This window comes from Rattus norvegicus, chromosome 2, assembly GCF_021556685.1.
Source record: "Rattus norvegicus strain SHRSP/BbbUtx chromosome 2, alternate assembly SHRSP_T2T, whole genome shotgun sequence".
In the NCBI taxonomy this organism is placed as follows: domain Eukaryota; kingdom Metazoa; phylum Chordata; class Mammalia; order Rodentia; family Muridae; genus Rattus; species Rattus norvegicus.
This window is the reverse complement of record NC_141535.1, coordinates 206,676,142-206,695,414: the sequence shown is the minus strand read 5'-3', so window position 1 is coordinate 206,695,414 and position 19,273 is coordinate 206,676,142. Positions and strand designations below refer to the sequence as shown.

The 19,273-nt window shown below is 45.0% G+C and overlaps 1 protein-coding gene across 1 annotated transcript in view; it reads right to left on the bottom strand.

The window, feature by feature from the left end:
* Nucleotides 1-4,273: 4,273 nt before the first annotated feature.
* Dbt (dihydrolipoamide branched chain transacylase E2) overlaps nt 4,274-19,273 on the bottom strand; it is a 28,853-nt gene continuing 13,853 nt past the window's right edge. The window contains 7 exon segments of the mRNA NM_053312.1: nt 4,274-6,124; nt 7,643-7,714; nt 7,835-8,026; nt 9,026-9,103; nt 12,732-12,898; nt 13,244-13,460; nt 18,852-18,973. Coding sequence (NP_445764.1) covers nt 5,957-6,124; nt 7,643-7,714; nt 7,835-8,026; nt 9,026-9,103; nt 12,732-12,898; nt 13,244-13,460; nt 18,852-18,973 — 1,016 coding nt within the window. The 3' untranslated portion in view covers nt 4,274-5,956.

The following is a 19,273-nucleotide window of genomic DNA, read 5'->3' as shown; positions in this document are numbered from 1 at the left end:
AGTCTACATGAGACCCTGGAGACGGAGAAAGAGAGAGACTGAGATATCTATACCCAGATTGTTTTCCATGAGCTACACTAACGCACACTTTCTACCAGAGAATGCAAATGTTCCCTGTCATCCTCGACACTTACCTTGCATCCGATCCTCCCTGCATCAGCCGGGATGCTGGGTGACAGGCTTGTCTCACCATACTGGGTTGTACATGGCGATCCACGCACTCTAGGCAAGCACTCCATCAGCTGAGCTACGTCCCAGCCTTCCCATATGTCGAATGAGGTACCAAGTGCACAGCAGATTAAAAAGAGATGTCCACTCTGCTTTATATTGGCGGGCCATTTTCAGTTCTATGGAAAAAATGAATCTTTCACAAGAAAATCAGTGTGGGTTATGTAATACTGTTTTCTGTTATTGGCCCAACTTTTGAGAAAATTTTATGCCCACTTTCAAAAAACAACTACTATATTTCTTTCCAAAAGCACTATGGAACTTTCCTACCTACTAAGATTTTTTTTTTAAAGATTTATTCATTTACTATATATAAGTACTGTCTTCAGACACACCAGAAGAGGGCATCAGATCTCTTTACAGATGGTTCTGAGCCACCATGTGGTTCCTGGGAATTGAACTCAGGACCTTTGGAAGAGCAGTCGGGTGCTCTTAACCACTGAGCCATCTCTCCAGCCCAAGAATTTTATTCTTATATTCATCATCACAACCTTACAGTTGGTCTTACTATGCTCTAGGAATAACATTCTGCTGGAAATGAGACGCATTTCACTTGTCCTTTCATTTTCTCTTCCTTTTGCTTTCTTTAAAGATTTATTCATTTCATGAGTATGAGTGTGTCACCTGCGTGTGTCTACAGTGCCCACAGACGTCAGAAGATGGCATCTGACTTCCTGAAACTGGAGTTACAGCTAGATACGAGCCACCCCGTGGGTGGCTGGGAAACCAACCTGCTTCCATTGTCAGAGCAACAGATATTCTAACAGCTGAGCCATCTCTCCGGACCCTAGTTTTTATTATTTTATTTTTCAGATGAGGGTCTTTCTGCATTGCTCTGGTTGGTCTGAAGCTCCAGAGCTCAAAGGATTCATTTCCCTCAGCCTCCGACACAGCCAGGACCGTGGGTGCAAGCCTGCAAGCCTGGCTCTTATGCTCACGTATAATATACACAAAACATGTAAGAATGACACAGTCGGTGCTTTTAAAATGACGCCTTTGGGAGCTGGAGTGACGGCTCAGTGGTTGAGAGAGCACGCTGCCCTGCAGATACCATTCACGCAATGACGTTCCTGCAATTCCTTCTCATAGTCTTGGTCTTTCTGGACGTACCATATTTTAGACCTATTGTGGAAACGTACTGAAGCAAACCTCAAGTTAAACAGTTTGCAGCTGGTGTAACAGTACTCACTTGAGGGACGGGTGATGGAGGCCACTCATGCTAACCGTTAGAAGGAGACCGCCTCAACCTCCCCAGTACCAGCGAACCCCCTTCCTACCTTTGCCCAGCTTCCCCCGTGTATAACCTGTTACTTGTTTTCTGATTATTTTCTTTTTAGTTGCTTTTAGAACCTAAATTCTTGATGTCCACTTGCTCTCGTTCCCTTTCTCCCCTCTCTTCTCAGCACCAGTGACAGCTGTTGCCCGTGCTTTGAGTTACAGCATTCCACACGGCACTGCGTGAGCCTGATATAGAGGCCTCCATACCAGAGCTGTGTGCTCACGTCGTGCTTCAGCTGGCCTTTGTGGTTTTCTTTGGACTCTCTCCATTTTTTTTTTATTAACTTGAGTATTTCTTATTTTCATTTCGAATATTATTCCCTTTCCCGGTTTCCAGGCCAACATCCCCCTAGCCCCCCCTCCCCTTCTATACGGGTGTTCCCCTCCCCATCCTCCCCCCATTACCATCCTACCCCCAACAATCACCTTCACTGGGGGTTCAGTCTTAGCAGGACCAAGGGCTTCCCCTTCCACTGGTGCTCTTATTAGGCTATTCATTGCTACCTATGAGGTCAGAGTCCAGGGTCAGTCCATGTATAGTCTTTGGGTAGTGGCTTAGTCCCTGGAAGCTCTGGTTGCTTGGCATTGTTGTACATATGGGGTCTCGAGCCCCTTAAAGCTCTTCCAGTTCTTTCTCTGATTCCTTCAACGGGGGTCCTGTTCTCAGTTCAGTGGTTTGCTGCTGGCATTCGCCTCTGTGTTTGCTGTATTCTGGCTGTGTCTCTCAGGAGCGATCTACATCCGGCTCCTGTCGGCCTGCACTTCTTTGCTTCATCCATCTTGTCTAATTGGATGGCTGTATATGTATGGGCCACATGTGGGGCAGGCTCTGAATGGGTGTTCCTTCTGTGTCTGTTTTAATCTTTGCCTCCTTATTCCCTGCCAAGGGTATTCTTGTTCCCCTTTTAAAGAAGGAGTGAAGCATTCACATTTTGATCATCCGTCTTGAGTTTCATGTGTTCTAGGGTAATTCAAGCATTTGGGCTAATAGCCACTTATCAATGGACTCTCTCCATTTTTATTTTATTTATTTATTTACTGACTAGGATTCCACAAAAGAAGTACACATGCAAAAAGATCTGCCAAGAACTTGACTGGAGGATTTTTAAGCCGGGGTAGAGTAGATCTTGATTTGGGGTCAGATGGTTTGTCAAGTTGGATTAGAGTTGAGTAAGGATGCAATGACCTAATCTTAGGTTTTCAAAAAGCATGCGTAGGGCTGGAGAGATGATTCAGAGGTTAGGAGCACTGACTGTTCTTCCAGAGGTCCTGAGTTCAAATTCCAGCAAACACATGATGGCTCACAGCCACCTGTAATGAGATCTGATGCCTTCTTCTGGTGTGTCTGAAGACAGCTACAGTGTACTCATACATACAATAAATAAATCTTTTCCCCCCTTTTTTTTTTCGGAGCTGGGGACCGAACCCAGGGCCTTGCGAGAATAAATAAATCTTTAAAAAAGCAAGTGTAGAAAAGGAACACAGCCATCTGTTTGGGGTTGCTATAACAAAGCAGTTGAGACTGGGTAACTCTTTTTTTTTTTTTAATTTTATTTATTTTATGTATGTGAGTACACTGCAACTGTTTTCAGACACACCAGAAGAGGGCACCAGATCTCGTTATAGATGGTTGTGAGCCACCATGTGGTTGCTGGGAATTGAACTCAGGACCTCTGGAAGAGCAGCCAGTGCTCTTAACTACTCAGCCATCTCTCCAGCCCTCAAGACTGGGTAACTTTTAAAGAACAAAGATTTACTCCACAGTCTAAGAAGTCTGGGAAACTCAAGTGCCAGTGGCCACATCTGGTGAGGGCCTCTCTGCTGCATCACAGCTCGGTGGAAGGCATCACAGGAGAGGAAGCAAACAGCTTCAAGTCCTACAACCTGTGCTAATCCATTCACAAAGGTGGTGCCTCATGACTTAAGCATCTGACCTGCCAACGCTTTGCCTCTGGGATTACGTTACTAACATGTCACAATGGGGTCAGAGAATGACAGACAGTAAACAATGGCAGAGAACCTTTTACCTCCAGTGAATTTTGTTCCCTGGATTGTTCTTGGACACGATTCCGTGCCACCTGCAACGAACATTTGTCTCAATTTATAAGCCGTGTTCATTCTCATTGGATGTCAAAACAGCTCTAGCACCCGACCTAGTCAAAGGCCATGCCCTCAGTGTGCCCTGAGCGGACGTGACCTCGGCCGCTTCTGTGCTTCCTCAGATAGAATCTACAGCATGTGCCAGGCAACTGTGTTCATATCGGTCTGTCCTGAGAGAGGTCTGGAAAAGGCTGCTCTGTCAATATTTAGCATGCGTTTGCTCGTGTTTATTCACATGTTTTTTTAAACTCAAATCTTACTTGGATCACTGCTTTGTTCTATCTGTGTATAAAAGCACACTGAAGGTAAAGCTGTCTGCAGCATTCAACTGAAGTCCACACGCTCTCTAATATCCTCAAATCCCAGATACTGCAGACAGATCTGCAGAGGGCAGCTAAAGCTGACACCAACACAGGCTTTTGGGGAGACACACTGACACGCAACCACCACAGTAGGAACTGACTGTGTGGGCCCCTGAGATGGCTCATCAGGAAGAGGCTGCTGGTGGAAGGAGGGAAGCAACCCCCATGGGTTATCCTTGGATCCTCATAGACTCACTGTGGCATACATGCCCCCCCAACCAAACAGTAAATACACACACACACACACACACACACACACACACACACACACACACACAGAGCGAACTACTATAAGGCACACAGAGTATGATAATGTGGAACTGTTTATTGGCATATAAAGACATCCATAAGGATAAATTTTAAAAAATCAAATTGTAAAATAGTAGATATATTATTTCATTTTTATAAAGGAATACTTATATATGTATACAGACACATATATCATGTTAATAATGTTTAGATTATAGATAGCAGTGTGCTACTCTCCTTGCTATCTATAGTTTCTCCTTCTTCCAACAAAGTCTCACTACATGACCTAAAATGGCCTCCTGCCATGGTCCTTCTTGCCTTTGCCTCCCTCCCAGGTATGGGGATTACAGGCCTACGGACACAATGCCTGTTCTGAATTGGTTTTCTTTTCTTAATTTTCTTTATGTGAAAACAATGGGTTTCGTGATGTGAATTTCTAACCAAACAGTACTCACTAAATTTATAACATAATTCCATTTTGGGAAAAAATCAAGTAGGCATTAAAATGACCCGTTTTTCTTCTGCCACAAAACTTTCATTTAAATAAGCGATATTGTCATGATATATTTAATTAGATAATATTAGAAGAAAAAACCCCAAACCTAGATTTCAAAATACTGAATTTGATTTTATTTGATTTTTTTTTTTAATACAGGGTCTCTCTATGTACCTCTGGCTGTCTGAGAACTTACTCGGTAGAGCAGGCTGGCCTCAAACTCACAGAGATCCACTTGTCTTTGCTTCTCAAGTGCTGGGAATAAAGGTTTGCTCAGCCTTGAATTCGATTCATCCTGACGCTATCGGATTAAAGTAGCATTTCTGTATAAACTAATTGTGTGCCCATAATTTCCCATTTGACTCTTCTTATTCATGCTCCTACTGAGGGACGGGAGAACAGAACAGATTCCAAGTCCTTTTCTCATGTTTAGCTGAAGATCAATGAAATCAAAAGGCAATAAATCGGTAAGTAGTAAGAGAAAAATAGCCAGTGATGCTGTATTTATGGTATTTTACATCACAAAGTGAGTTTGCAAAGTCAAGTATTTCCCAGCAAGATGCCAAAGCATTTCTACAGCTCTAGAAGTCTATCCATTTTAAACATTTACTTTTAACAGCCTTTTTGGTTGTAAACTATAATTAAGACCAAATTATAACTTCCCCTTTTAACAAATCCTAATTTATAGCTATAAGACATTTATAGATGATAGTTTACACATAAGGCAAGAGTATATGTCTCATTAGCTGCAGAAATAAACATAATTCCACTTATTTTATAGGGCAGTCGCCTTGATTGTTGGGAAATGAAAACATATTTGTATATAAATTCCTTTCCCCGATTAATTATAATTTAAAAGTTTCATTAAAAAATCAGTCACAAATTAAAAAGAGAGCAAGTGCAGCATCTGCACTGCTATTCACCATTGAGTGACATTATTAGTGACATTGAGTGATGTCGATTTTGTTTTGTTGCTTGTTTCAACTCACTGACCCAATGATCTCAGCACCATAGTGGGAAGCCCCCTCGTGACCTACACAGTGTGATACCCCAGGAGAACCGTTACCCTCCGCTCCTTTTCAGCAGAAAGCCTAATACGTCAGTGATAAATCCTGTGCGTTAGAGCCCTACCAAGGCAGCACAAGCCGCCTCTAATGCAACTGTAACAAGAGTCGGTGCTGGCTCAGCCGGGCCTGACATACTCTTTGGAAGTGCGAAAAGTTCAAGGATGTCTGGTTCGCCGTTATTTCAGATCCAGCAGCATGAACGCTGGGTTTTCTAAGTAGGATTTCCACAAGTTAGAGAATCGTGACATGGTGGCGCCGTCAATGACCCTGTGATCTGCTGACCAGCTCACATTCATTATCTGGGCTTTGTAAACATCCCCTTTCTGGTCAAATCGGGGAAGAGCCTAGAAATAATGGAGAACAAGAAGTAAACATGGGTAAACTTTCGTCAGTCACAGTGGAAGGAAGGTCTGACAACAGTGGTATTCGGTTTAGAACACAGCCCTCCCTGCTGACCAGGGGGCGTCCGCCCGGGCTTCTGCAAGTGCTGCCTCCTATTGCCCCAGCCTTGGGAGGTCATAGCCTAAGCTTTAATGTTTTCAAGAGATCTCCCGCCTCACATATAATATTTACATTAAATTTCACCCAGAGTTCAAATAGTTAACAGTGATTAATCTCCGTGCGCTATGACTCTCTTACAGAAAAGAGAACCGAGACAAGAAAACTCTTGGACTCCTCACAGAAGGCAGCAAGGGCCGGATGGGGGTGTGAGAGGAATAGAAAGCAGTCTGATGACTACGGCGGGAGGCGTGACCACTGCCACAGCAGGTGACAGACAACATGTCAGGAAAGGCGGGGTCTCTCCAGCTTCAAATGAAAACCCAAGCCAGGCTGGGCTATCCCGAGAAGCATACACGCGGGCTCTGGGAGTAGCGCATTGAAGGGTTTTTGCCCGGCATGAACAAGTTCCATCTGTGGTATCAAGAAGCAAACGATAAAAAAGCAAAATGCACATAGGAGCCATGGGAAGGGTGCAGCTTAGCAGCTAAGAACAGTTCCTGAGCCAGACTGAGGATTAGCCTTCAGATCCCAGCACCTACGCAGTAACCTGGGTGTGGCCCCACACACCTGTGACCCCAGCACGGGGCAGGAGGAGACAGAAGGGCAGCTCAGGCTTGCTGGCTGCCAACCCAGTCAAAAATCTCAAGCTCTAGGTTCAGCAAGAGATCATGGGTCAAAGGAATGGGTCACAGGTGCAGAGTGACAGAGGGGAACACCCACACGCTTTAGCCTCTGAGCACCTGAGGGCATGGCACACGTTCATGCACACACAGACACACAGACACACACACACAGCAAAAACCCTCGGCTATTAATAAATAAGAAATATACAAAATGTAAGTTCTAACTTATTAGATTTAATAGACAGGCCTGGCAAGATGGCTCAACAGATAATGGTGATTGCTGCCAGGCCACGTTCATTACCTGAGTCTGAACCTTAGAAGGCACATGGTAGAAGGATAACTGATTCCTTAATTACCTCTACATTACACACACACACACACACACACACACACACACACACACACACACACACACACAGTGTCCTATCCCTATACTCCTATTCAAGAGTCCTAAAACATGGCCACAGATCTTTTTTTTTAAAGCCATCTAGATTATCGTTCAAAGTAGAAGTGCCTTCCAAGAAATCAGCCCCTTGCCAGGCATGGTAGGATAGACCTGTAGTCCCAGCAGGTGAATAGTGGGGCAGGAGGACCCAGAATCTGTGCCAGCTGGAGCTGCACGGTGACCTCTGACCTAGTTCAAGAGAAGGGAGGAATGGGTGTACTGAGCTAACCTTCACAAAGTGGGAGATAACCTTCAATCCAAGTCTCCTTCCTGCAGCTCCTCACTACACATACCTTAATGGCTCCCAGGGCGCCAATGGCTACTTCAGGTGGCAATATCACTGGCTTGGCATAGGTTCCACCAATCTGAGAAGAATGAGAAAATGTAGCTTTCAGGGAATGCCTGATAGATTACACGTTGTAATTTACTGGAACATGGGATCGGCAATTAAAGTTACACTTCTAACTGTGCCGAGCATGACTTACTGATCCAATGTTGGAAAGAGTGAATGTCCCTCCCGTGAGGTCTGTGGTACTGAGCTGACCCAAAGAGCCCAGTTTCTGGAGGCGGTTCAGTTCCATGGCGATCTCAAATACAGAGCGCACCTGAACGTTCTTCACGTTGGGGACAATTAACCCCCGCTCGGTATCCATGGCTATCCCAATGTTGTGAGAGGCCTAGGAAATAAAGATTACTCAGTAGAACCTTTAACACATAAGCTAAGAAAAGAGAAACATAACGAAGAAAAGACAGACTCTGCTGCCTTCTAAAACAAAGGTACCAACTGCTTCGCCAATCTAGTGTAGGCTGCTGTAATCCGAATATTCAGGAGGCTGAGGATGAGAGAGTGATGGCTTGAAGCCTGCTTGTGCCATATGGCAAGATCATATCTTAAAAAGCCAAAAGACCAAAAAATAAAAGTCACTATTTTCACTAGAATAGAAGTAACTTGGAAGGAATGGTTTGGGGAGGACAGGGGAACGAGAGAGCAGTGGGTACAGGCGCTGGCTGCCCAATCTTTGGAGCAAGCTCCGGAATCAACTCACGGGCACGTACCACATGCAGACACACATGCCTACCCACATGTACTTTTTTAAAAATCGCACTCTTGGGGCTGGGGATTTAGCTCAGTGGTAGAGCGCTTACCTAGGAAGGGCAAGGCCCTGGGTTCGGTCCCCAGCTCCGAAAAAAAAGAACCAAAAAAAAAAAAAAAAAAATCGCACGCTTTCTTAAAAGTCCAGAAATTTAACCTTGTGAGGCGATTCTTTTGGGATGCTACATAGAGTGGGTAACTCTTCACTACTTCCCATTTTTATAGTGCCACTTATTTGTTTATTATTTTGGTTTTTCAAGGCAATGTTTCTCTGTGTAGCCCTGGCTATCCTGGAATTCTCTCAGGTTGGCTTTGAACTCACAAAGCTCCACCTGTCTCTGCCTCCTGAGGGCTGGGTACTGAGTGCGCTACCAGCGCACTATTTTAAATGGGAAATCAACAAGACTTTAAAACGGAAGACTGCACACCTGAACAAAGTCAGTATTGAACAGTGAAAGCGAAGCCAGCAGACTGAACCTAAGTTAAATGCTTCTGCTATACCTTTCTCTCCTGTCTGAAAAGGGTCATTGTCTGAGTATCCTATCTTCTACTAAATCAAGGATTTCCAAAATGCATGGCCAACCTTGTAGGTGATGCTCTGGCAGTTTTCATCCACGGAGGCATTAAGGATAGGGAACTGCAGTAGTCCCAAAGACGCAGCCTGTCGAGGGAAAGATAATTCACCATGAACACTCTTGCCTCACACGGGCATGGAGGACCGGAAGTGACAGAAGGTAGACGAGTAGAGGGTAAGAGAACTCTAATTCACAGCCGTGTGTACCCAGCTTTCTCACTTCCAGAAACTCTGACCTCTAACAAAGGGGAAGCTCGACTGCCCTAACCATGGAAACCAATGATACAAAGGGCAGGTTGCTTGCAAACAGGAAGGGCATTTTCAAAATAACCATGCAGGCTGTCTCAATTCCAAGTGATTTCCTCACTGTCATGTAGATTTAGGCTTTGATGGGAGACGAGCCAGTAGCTCAAAAAATATGCTCTGAATTCAAATACCGAAGGTGGGTAGGCTATTTCTCTGTGTAGAAGGAACACACGACAAATGATTTTGAAGAGACCATTAGAGGCCAGTGTTCTGTGTGTGCCCTGGGCCTGGTCAAGGGCAGAGCTGGCAGAGCCCACCTGCTGGCACTCATTTCTGTTTGCCCCCTTCCATCCATCTCTCCCCTGCTCTTTAAACTTCCTTTCTCTTCATATCGTTCTCTCCTGCTCATATGCTGATTTCTCTCATTGCAAAATGTCTCCCCAAGCCTAAATGTTCATAACTTCCTTTGCGGTGCACCAGGATCTAACAAGGTTAACACACTGTACTTGATTGGCCACACTTTCTGTTAAATTTCAAAGATCAATTTACTGCATACATATATGATACTGTTGAAGAATAAAAAACTGAATAATAATTTGTAAAAATTAAAACAGCAAAATAAAGATGCTTAAGGTTGTTCTTAAAAGAATTCTCTCTCCCATGGCCCCTGTCTAATCCAGTTGACTTCTTGACTTTTGTCGCATTAAATGTTCCTCTACTGGGTGGGGGTCCTGACATCGCACCCCCAAATCAAATCTTTTACAAAGAGAGGGTTAGGTAGAGATCTTTCACAGTGACTAGTTCAGTCATAACAGGCGGCAGTTATGTTGTCTCTTCACAGCAACAAAGCAGTGACAGAGAGAAATGATACAAACATCTCTGCCATTTCTCTTCACCTGCCCCGGGCTGGGACAGAGGAGCATGCTGAGGAGAAGGGAGAAGGAGACAATATACAAGGGAAGAGGCCGGCCTGCTGAGGCCTTCCTACAGCAGCCACCCCCTGGCCCACTTGCGAGTGTGTGTAGAAGGGTGATATTTCTGCCAAGGTCAGCAGACTTGTATTCGGCTTACCCCATGAGAATCCATAAACAACTGACATTTCACTCCATTAAATTTGGGGTTTGCTATACAGCAATGGAAACCAACTATTTGTCTTCTATGGAGCTTCTGCTATCGCCATTGTCCTTGCTAATCCAGGTTTTACCTACTGTCGTAAAGCCCTTAACTGCCCTCTCATTCCCACAAATTGAGTGACACCTCTCTAGGTGACTCTCTATCCCCTTAACAGAGTCCAGAAGCCCCCCTTCCGTTTGGAGACATCCATAACCTCCCATGCTTAGAGACGATCCATTTGTAGGGCATACGCTAAAGGAGAACGGTTTGTGTCTCAGGCGCTTAATATCCTGAAAAGGGGACCAGGCTAACAATGGCAGCACGCTAAAATGCACAGCAGTGGGTAACAGCATGTGGTGACAGTGAGAGCCACAGAGGGTGCTGGAGTCTATATCAGAACTGATTCCATATTTAATATGCACAAATATTTGAAAGAGGATGCTAGGTGTAATCCCAGCAGGGCTGGGGCAGGACTGTGAGTTCCAGGCCAGCCTGGGCTATCTAGTGAAACTCTGTTGTGAAAACAACAAACGAAGAGAGGAGAAGGAGAGAGGCAGAGAGACAGAGACAGAGACACAGAGACAGAGAGAGAGAGAAAGAGAGAGAGAGAGAGAGAGAGAGAGAGAGAGAGAGAGAGAGAGAATGAGAGACCTGCCCTGGTGGGTATTTCAGGTAAAACTGTATAACCCAGCAACTATGTGTACAGTTCAATGTGGTTAAAAGGGGGTAGTTTTGAGGAGACTGGAGGGGGTAGTTAGCAGAGACTTGTATGCCACACCAAGGACTTGGGAAGCCATCCTAAAGGCACTGAAGGGAAACTGTTGAAAGAATCGGGGTGTGTGTGTGTGTGTGATATAATTTGAGTGAAGATGGTTTGTCCTGGCAGACTGTGAAGAAAGTGCAGGAGGAGCCTTGCTGAATGAGAGGCCAGAGCAGGAGCAGAGCAGACCAGAATGTGGCTTTCCCATTTGTTAATGTCCATGAGAAGACTCTCGACCTCTCTGAGGCCTATTTTCTTCTGAGGAAATTGGAGGATGCGTCATCTATATGTCTGCAATGCTGAGAGTTAAGGGTAGCTGTCTGGAGCATGCGTCCCAAGCCTGGCACACAGTGGCTGCTTTCTTGGCACACAGTGGCTGCTTTCTTGGCGCACAGTGGCTGCTTTCTTGGCGCACAGTGGCTGCTTTCTTGGCACACAGTGGCTGCTTTCTTGGCGCACAGTGGCTGCTTTCCTGGCACACAGTGGCTGCTTTCTTGGCACACAGTGGCTGCTTTCTTGGCGCACAGTGGCTGCTTTCTTGGCACACAGTGGCTGCTTTCTTGGCGCACAGTGGCTGCTTTGCAGTGGTTGTTAATGAGAATCACCCTGCCAGCAAATGGTCCCAGCGCCAGTTCTGGGAACATGCTCCGAGGCCTCCTCATGAATGTACTGAATACACAGAAATAAATACCCACCGTGATGTGTAGCCCTTCATGTCTTCTCTCAGCTCAAATCAGAACTTTCCTCTTCCCCTTTGAGGCCTTCCTCAACTGTTAGAACAGTTTTCTTTCTAGCTTAAAGAGGGGAGACGGCTCTGTGCATAGGAAGGAGCACGTGCTGCTCCTAGAGAGAATCCGAATTGATTGACTCACAACTGCCTGTTAACTCTGGCTCCAGGAGATCTCTGACTGACACCCTCTTTTAGCCTCTTACAAGAACACACACACACACACACACACACACACACACACACACACACACACACACAAATAAACAGCCAGGCATTGTGTGGTACAAGCCTTTAATGCCAACACTTGGGAGGCAGAGGCAGGTTGAGCTCTGAGTTTGAAAGCTGTTTATATCGTAAGTTCCAGGCCAGCCAGGGATGCATAGTGAAGCTCTGCCCCCGAAACAAACAAATGAAAGAATCCCGGGCTGGTGAGATGGTCAGTGAGTTGAGTGAGGCACTCTTCCTCCAAGCCTGACAACCTGAGTTCAATCCCCGGGACTCACGAGGTAGAAGGAGAAAACAGACTCCTGCCAGTTGTCCTATGGAGTGCAGTCGAGCAGCACACACACACACAAGTGTACACTCCTGCACATGCATGCACGCACATGCACACACTAAGTAAATAGATTAAATATAACTTAAACATAAAATAACTCTTCAAAAAGAGGCAAGCAGATAAAAGTACAACAGACTTCAATTGTATAAATTCCTATGAAACAAAGAGAAGGTAGGTTTGGACCTTTCGTTCTAAGTCTGAGATACGGCATAAAGTAGTATTTTAACGCCAACCTTCTAACCTGCTGCATCCTTACAAAACACAGTGGCCCCGTCCCTCTGGGGCTGTGTTTGGGGTGAGGGAAACTCACCTTTAAGAAGAACGGCATGAAGGAGAGTTTGATCCCACGAGCCAAAGCAACAGGTTTCAATTCTTCTCGAAGCTTAACCAGTTCAGTAAGGTCAACCTCATCACAGTACCCAAAGTGAGGAATCTTCAGGGCTGCGGACATGGTCTTGACCATTGCCTTTTGGAAGCCTAGAAGAAACACAATTGTTTTATATAAATCTGATAATATTATTCGGTACAAAATGGAAAAGCTGTACCATTGCCTGATTATAATTTCACGATGAATTTGAAATTGTCTGCTAGTGAGAACTGAAAGTCAGGTATGGTGGTCTGTGCCTTGAATCCCAGTGTTGGAGAGGCAGAGCAGGAAGATCTCTGACTAGGAAGCCAGCCTAGTCTACATATCAAGTAGTTGGGCGACATGGTGAGACCCAGGCTCCAAAGGCAAGCAACGACGTCCTACGGTGAACATGCATCATCTCCCGAGGTAATTCCCCAAGCTACGTCACCCCGGCTTCACACGGCTACCCTTACCTGTCACAGGCTCTGTTCGGTCTTTGCCCAGGAATACTGGAGGCTTTGATACCGGCGTGGGAAAGGGCCTGTCTCTGGGCTGTGGTGGCGGTGGTGTGATTTCCGATTTCGGTGAGGGAGGCAGTATGGCTCCTGTCTGCTTTTCCAAAAAGTTGAGAATGTCTTCTTTAAGTATTCTGCCATCCTTTCCTGAGCCAACAACTTCACTCAGCTTGATCTAAAACAGAACACGTTTTAATGTTAAAGATAAAGCTACCATTGATGTTTAAAGGTGGAGCAGAAAAGCCAGGCAGTGATGGTGCACGCTTAGTCCCAGCACTCAGGAGACAGAGGCAGTAGATCTCTGAGTTCCGGGCCAGCCTGGTCTACAGAATGACTCCAGGACAGCCAAGGCTACACAGGGAAACCCTGTTTCGAAAAACCAAAAGAAAAAAAAATAAATATAAAGAAGTGGAATTATTTAAAGGTAAAATTTTTCCTAGTAACTTCGTTTGAGGAACATTTTCATCACTTAAGAGACAACACTAAGTCCATAGAGACAGCGTTGGGGCAAGTGAGAGCTGGACGGGCACTGGAGGAGGAAAATCAATTAAACACGGGCAAAGGCGATGCTAAGAAGCCGAGAGGCAAAATGCCCTCATATGCATTCTTTACGCAACCCTGCTGGGAAAAGCATAAGCAGCAGCACCGGATGCTTCTGTCAACTTCTCGGAGTTCTCCAAGAAGTGCTCAGAGAGGTGGAAGACCATGTCTGCTAAAGAAAAGGGGAAGCGAAGGCTGACAAGGGTTGTTATGAAAGAGAAATAAAACCTACATCCCTCCAAAGGGGAGACCAAAAAGTTCAAGGACCCCAGTGCACCCAAGAGGCCTCTTTCGGTCTCTTCTCATTCTGTTCTGAGTATCACCCCAAATCAAAGGCGAGCATCCTGGCTTATCCATTGGTGATGTCGCAAAGAAACTAGGAGAGATGTGGAACAGCACTGACACGGACACAAGCAGCCCTATGGGAAGATGGCCGCCAAGCTGAAGGAGAAGTATGAGAAGGATATTGCTGCCTACAGAGCTAAAGGAAAACCTGATACAGCGAAAAAGGGGGTGGTCAAGGCTGAAAAGAGCAAGAAAAAGAAGGAAGAGGAAGACGACGAGGAGGATAAAGAGGATGAGGAAGAGGAGGAAGAAGAAGAAGAAGATGATGATGAATAAGTTGGTTCTAGTACAGTTTTTTCTTGTCTATAAAGCATTCAACCCCTCCCCCCCTGTATATAACTCACTCCTTTTAAAGAAAAAGATTGAAATATAAGGCTGTGTAGGATTTGTTTTTAAACTGTACAGTCTTTTTTTGTATAGTTAACACACTACTGAGTGTGTCTTAGCTAGCCCTGTCCTGGTGGTATCTTCAATCCCACTAACCTTGCCTGGTACAGTCTGGGTGGTGTAAACTGGCATGGAAATTAAAGCAGGTTCTCGTTGGTACACGCACAAAATTAGTTATATATGGGGACAGTGGTCTAATTTTTGTTTTGTTTTTTCTTTTGTTTTTGTTTTTTTTCATCTTCAATGGTCTCTGATGTAGCTTATACGAAGATAATTGTTGTTCTGTTAACTGAATACCATTCTGTAATTGCAAAAAACCAATGTGGCTGTTTTGCTGACATTCTGAATGCTTCTAAGTAAATACATTATTTTTTATTAGTTAAAAAAAAGAAAGGAAGGGAGGAAAAAAGAAACAAGCTTCAGCTCAGCCAGAACATGACAAATACAGAGGCAAATTTGCCTGCAGTCAACCATTGAACTGAGAACAGGGTCCCTAATGGAGGAGTTAGACAAAGGACTGAAGGAGCTGAAGGGGTTCGCAAACCCAGAGGAAGAAGAATGACAATACCAAACAACCAAACCCCTGAAAGCTCTCAGGGACTAAATCACCAACCAAAGAGTACACATGGAGGAATCCATGGATCCAGCCGCATATGTAGCACAGGATGGCCTTGTCGGGCATCAATTGGAGGAGAGGTCCTTGGTCCTGTCAAGGCTCGATGCCCCCGTGTAGGGTAATGCCAGGGCAGGGAGGTGGGAGGGTTTGGGTGGATAGGGAGCATTCTCACAGAAGCCAGGGGAAGGGGGTAAGATGGCAGGTTTCTGGAAGGGAAACCAGGAAAGGGGATATCATTTGAAATGTAAATAAAAAAAAAAAATCCAACAAAAGAAAAAAAAACCCAAATAATTAACAATAAAGATAAATCTGAAAAAAAGAAAAGAAACAAGCCTCAGGACCTGTGTGCAAGCTGTTGTTACTTTTATACACACTTGTTCATTTGTCCATTTAAATCTCCCAATCTCTAAATCTCCCCATAATTCTTTGTCTCTCTCTCTTTCTTTTCTTTTCTTTCTTTCTTTCTTCCTTCCTTCCTTCCTTCTTTCTTTCTTTCTTTCTTTCTTTCTTTCTTTCTTTCTTTCTTTCTTTCTTTCTTTCTTTCTTTCTTTCTTTCTTAAGACAGGTCTCTCTGAATAGTCCTGGCTGGCCTGGAACTTACTGTGTAGATCAGGATGGATGGCCTTGAACTCACAGAGATCCACCTGCCTCTGCCTCCTGAGTGATGGAATTAAAGGTGTGGGCCACCATGCTCTTCTCTCTCATTTTTTTTAAATAAGGTTTTATTTCTTTGTTCTGTGTGTCTTGCCTGTCTGTATATCTGTGTGCCATGAATGTTCCTGGTGCCCAAGGAGGCCAAGATAGAGTACCGCCTACCCTAGGACAGTTACAACCGGCTGTTGGCTGACATGTCGGTTTTGTGCATCAACTCTAGGTCCTCTGGAGGAGAGCAGGAGATCTTTACCATTGAGTTATCTCTCAGACAGTCTTCTCATACAATTCTTACTGCTTACTAATGAAACTCACTGTTCTGTATAATTAATATGTTGATTTTTAAAAGCTATGAATGGGATAGGTTGCTGTACTGGCTGTTTCTGTGTCAGTGTGACAGAAGCTGGTGTTAGTACAGAGGAAGGAGCCTCCCTTGAGGAGAAGCCTCCATGGGAGGGTCTGTGCCTGGGCTTAGGGGATTTATCATGCTGTGCTCCGCTGATGTCTCTGTGAAGTAGATCTGGGCTGGGGGACTGTGGACCACGCGAACTAGGAGGGGAAACTGGTAGGGATGGATTGAATGAGAGAAGAATAAATTAAAAAACAAACAGAAAACAAGAAAAAAATATAGGAATTTTATGTAAAGAAAAGCCAGAGAAGCGAGGCATGGTAACCTAGGTTTATATTCTTACCATTTAGGAAGCAGAGGCAGGAGGATTGTGAATTTAAGGCCAGACTGGGCTACAGTAGCAAGTGCCAGGTGAGCCTGAGATACAAAGCCTCTATTGAAAGCTTCCCCCCTAAAATGGGCTAGGCGTGAAAATCAATTTGTGGCCCACCTGCCCTTGAGCACACAATGCAGAACATCATGGAGTGAGTTCTCCTCTGAACAGTGTCCTCCCCACAAGCAGAACTGTCCCAATGTTTTCACACTTCGATTATACATGTGCACAACACAAACTTTTGGGTTTTCTTTTTCTGCCATGGTAACAACTACTCTTTTCAGAAATTCTCTGCATCACTGAGTTGAGTGGGAAGAACTCGGCTGTGTAAACAGAACTCCCCTCAATCTCCCAGGTTTGCTATTTACTTTGGGTTTGGACAAGTTAACACACCTCCCTGTCCTCTCACCAGCAAAACAGTGGGAGTTCAAACACCCTGAAGGGCTGTTGTTAGAGAGAGATACAGAGTCCGGGGCTGGCACACAGGTGCTTGAGATAATGAATGGCACGGCTGGTGAGTGGCACCAGTGGTCCTGAGGTGACAGTCTCTGGTAAACTCTGGCATCACTGTACTGTCAGCTGTGTAACTTTTCCACAGAGGGTTTCACAGTAGCTCCTTATCTGTGAGGTGGAGACATGTAAATTCCCATCAGCGTCAGGAAGCCACGTCACCTGGCCTCTTATCCACCACAGTCACAAGTCACAGCATAGGCTACAGTTTGGATCTGGAACGTCCCCCGAGGTCTCTGTTCAAGGCTGGTGCTCAGCAGAGTATAGTGGGGATTGCCTATAATTCCAGCACTCTGAAGACTGAGGTAGAAGATTATGAGGATAGCCTGGGCTATGTAGTGACTTTGAGGCCAGCTTGAACCACATTATTTTAAAAAATTAAAAGCATACATATGTAAAAATTAAAAAAAATGAAATAAAGGACTGGTTTAATTTGGGGGAGTTAGGACAAAGTGGAGACTTTGAGATGGAGCCTACGGGGAGATTTTCCAGTTACTCCTTTTGTGTCATCAAAAGGGATTGTGGGTGATCTTTTCAGTTCCCGACTCTGAGGAGAGTAAGCTTCCTACTCTGTATCCTCCTACCATGGTGTGCTGCACCACCACACACCTAAAATAAGGGGGCTGATTGGTCACGAACTGAAAATAGGAAGCTAGCAGACAGACTAACTATTTCTTCTTTAGAAGGTGGCTTCTTTGGGAGTATTTTGTTGGAGGTATGCAAAGTTGAGTAACACAGATGGACAAAGACGATACAAACCTCCCGTCTCAGTACAGTGTATTTGGTAGTTTTGTTACCATGCCCATTTCTGCCCCATTCTTAGTCTCTTCCCTTTGCTATCCTCTCCTTCCCTTTACAGACTTTGCTTCTTTAAAAAATTAATCACAGAGGTCTAAATTCTTAAGTCGTGCCTCTAGCTGACCAAAACTAAAATATTAGTATGCAGATGTTTGCTTGTTTGATGTGTTCTTGTGTGTGTGCGTGTGCGTGCGTGTGTGTGTGTGTGTGTGTGTGTGTGTGTGTGTGTTCATGCGAGTATGGATACACATTCACACGTAAGCCTGTGCACACGGAGCTCAGAGGCTAACCTAATCTCTGGTGTCATTTCTCAAGAGCTTATTTTTTGAGACAGGGTCTCTCGCTAAATCTGAAGCTTGCCAACTGAGACCAGACTGGTTAGTGAGTGAGCCCTAGGGATGCTCTAACTCTGTGTCCTGAATGCTGGAATTACACATGCGCACTACCACGCCAGGCTTCTTGTGTGAGAGCTGGGGTCATACACATGTCCTCTGCTCTGTGCAGTAAGCAGGTATTTAGAAATACTGAAGGAACGTTTGCTACTGCTACTGCTACTGGGCTCTGGGAATGGAAAAAGACACATCATTCAATTCCTATGAAGTGCTAAGCTCACATTGTTTTGCTATTTCTTCCTGTTTTTTTCTATAAGATTTACTTTTATGGGCGTGATTGATTGTGTGAACTTATGTCACACATGTGTGAAGTGTTATTAGGTGCCAGACGAGGATATCAGATACAGTAGGGTAGGAGTTGATGGTAGTGGGTGTGAGTCACCCACCGTGGTATGGGGAACAGAACCCGGGCCCTCTAGGGGCAGCAAGTAGTTTTCACAGTCTAGCCATCTCTGCCCCTCCCAAGTGCTTCTGTGCCGTGATTACTTTACAACTGGAACCGCTTTCATTAATTCCAGCTTAAACCATTTCACAGAGAGCTTTTTTTTTCTTCCAGAAATACAAATGTATATTTTCTAAGTTGTCTCAATTTTAAGAAGACTTACATTGTTTTCCATTGCCAGCCGACGAACTGCAGGCGTTGCTAGTGTTTTCTGGCCTTTTATCTCTTGGTGGGTGTGTTCATCATGGGCTACAGCAGGAGTTTCGACCACATCTTCTTCTGAATCTGGAAGCAGGATTAGACAACTTCAGTCAGAAACATCTCTTCAAAAGCTTAGTGGCAGGGATGGCCTAACAAGAAAAGTGCTTGTCATGCAGGCATTGGACCTGGGTCTGGCTCCTCAGCACCCTGTAAATGTCAGGTGTTGCAGTGTGTGTCAGTGACCCCAGCACCAAGCGGGGAGTCGGGGGAAACAAACACATCTGGAGCTCATTGTCCAGTGAGCAGGACTGAACCGATGAGCTCCAGGTTCAGTGAGACGCAGGCCCTCCAATAAGGTAGGAAGTGATTGAGGAAGACATCGGT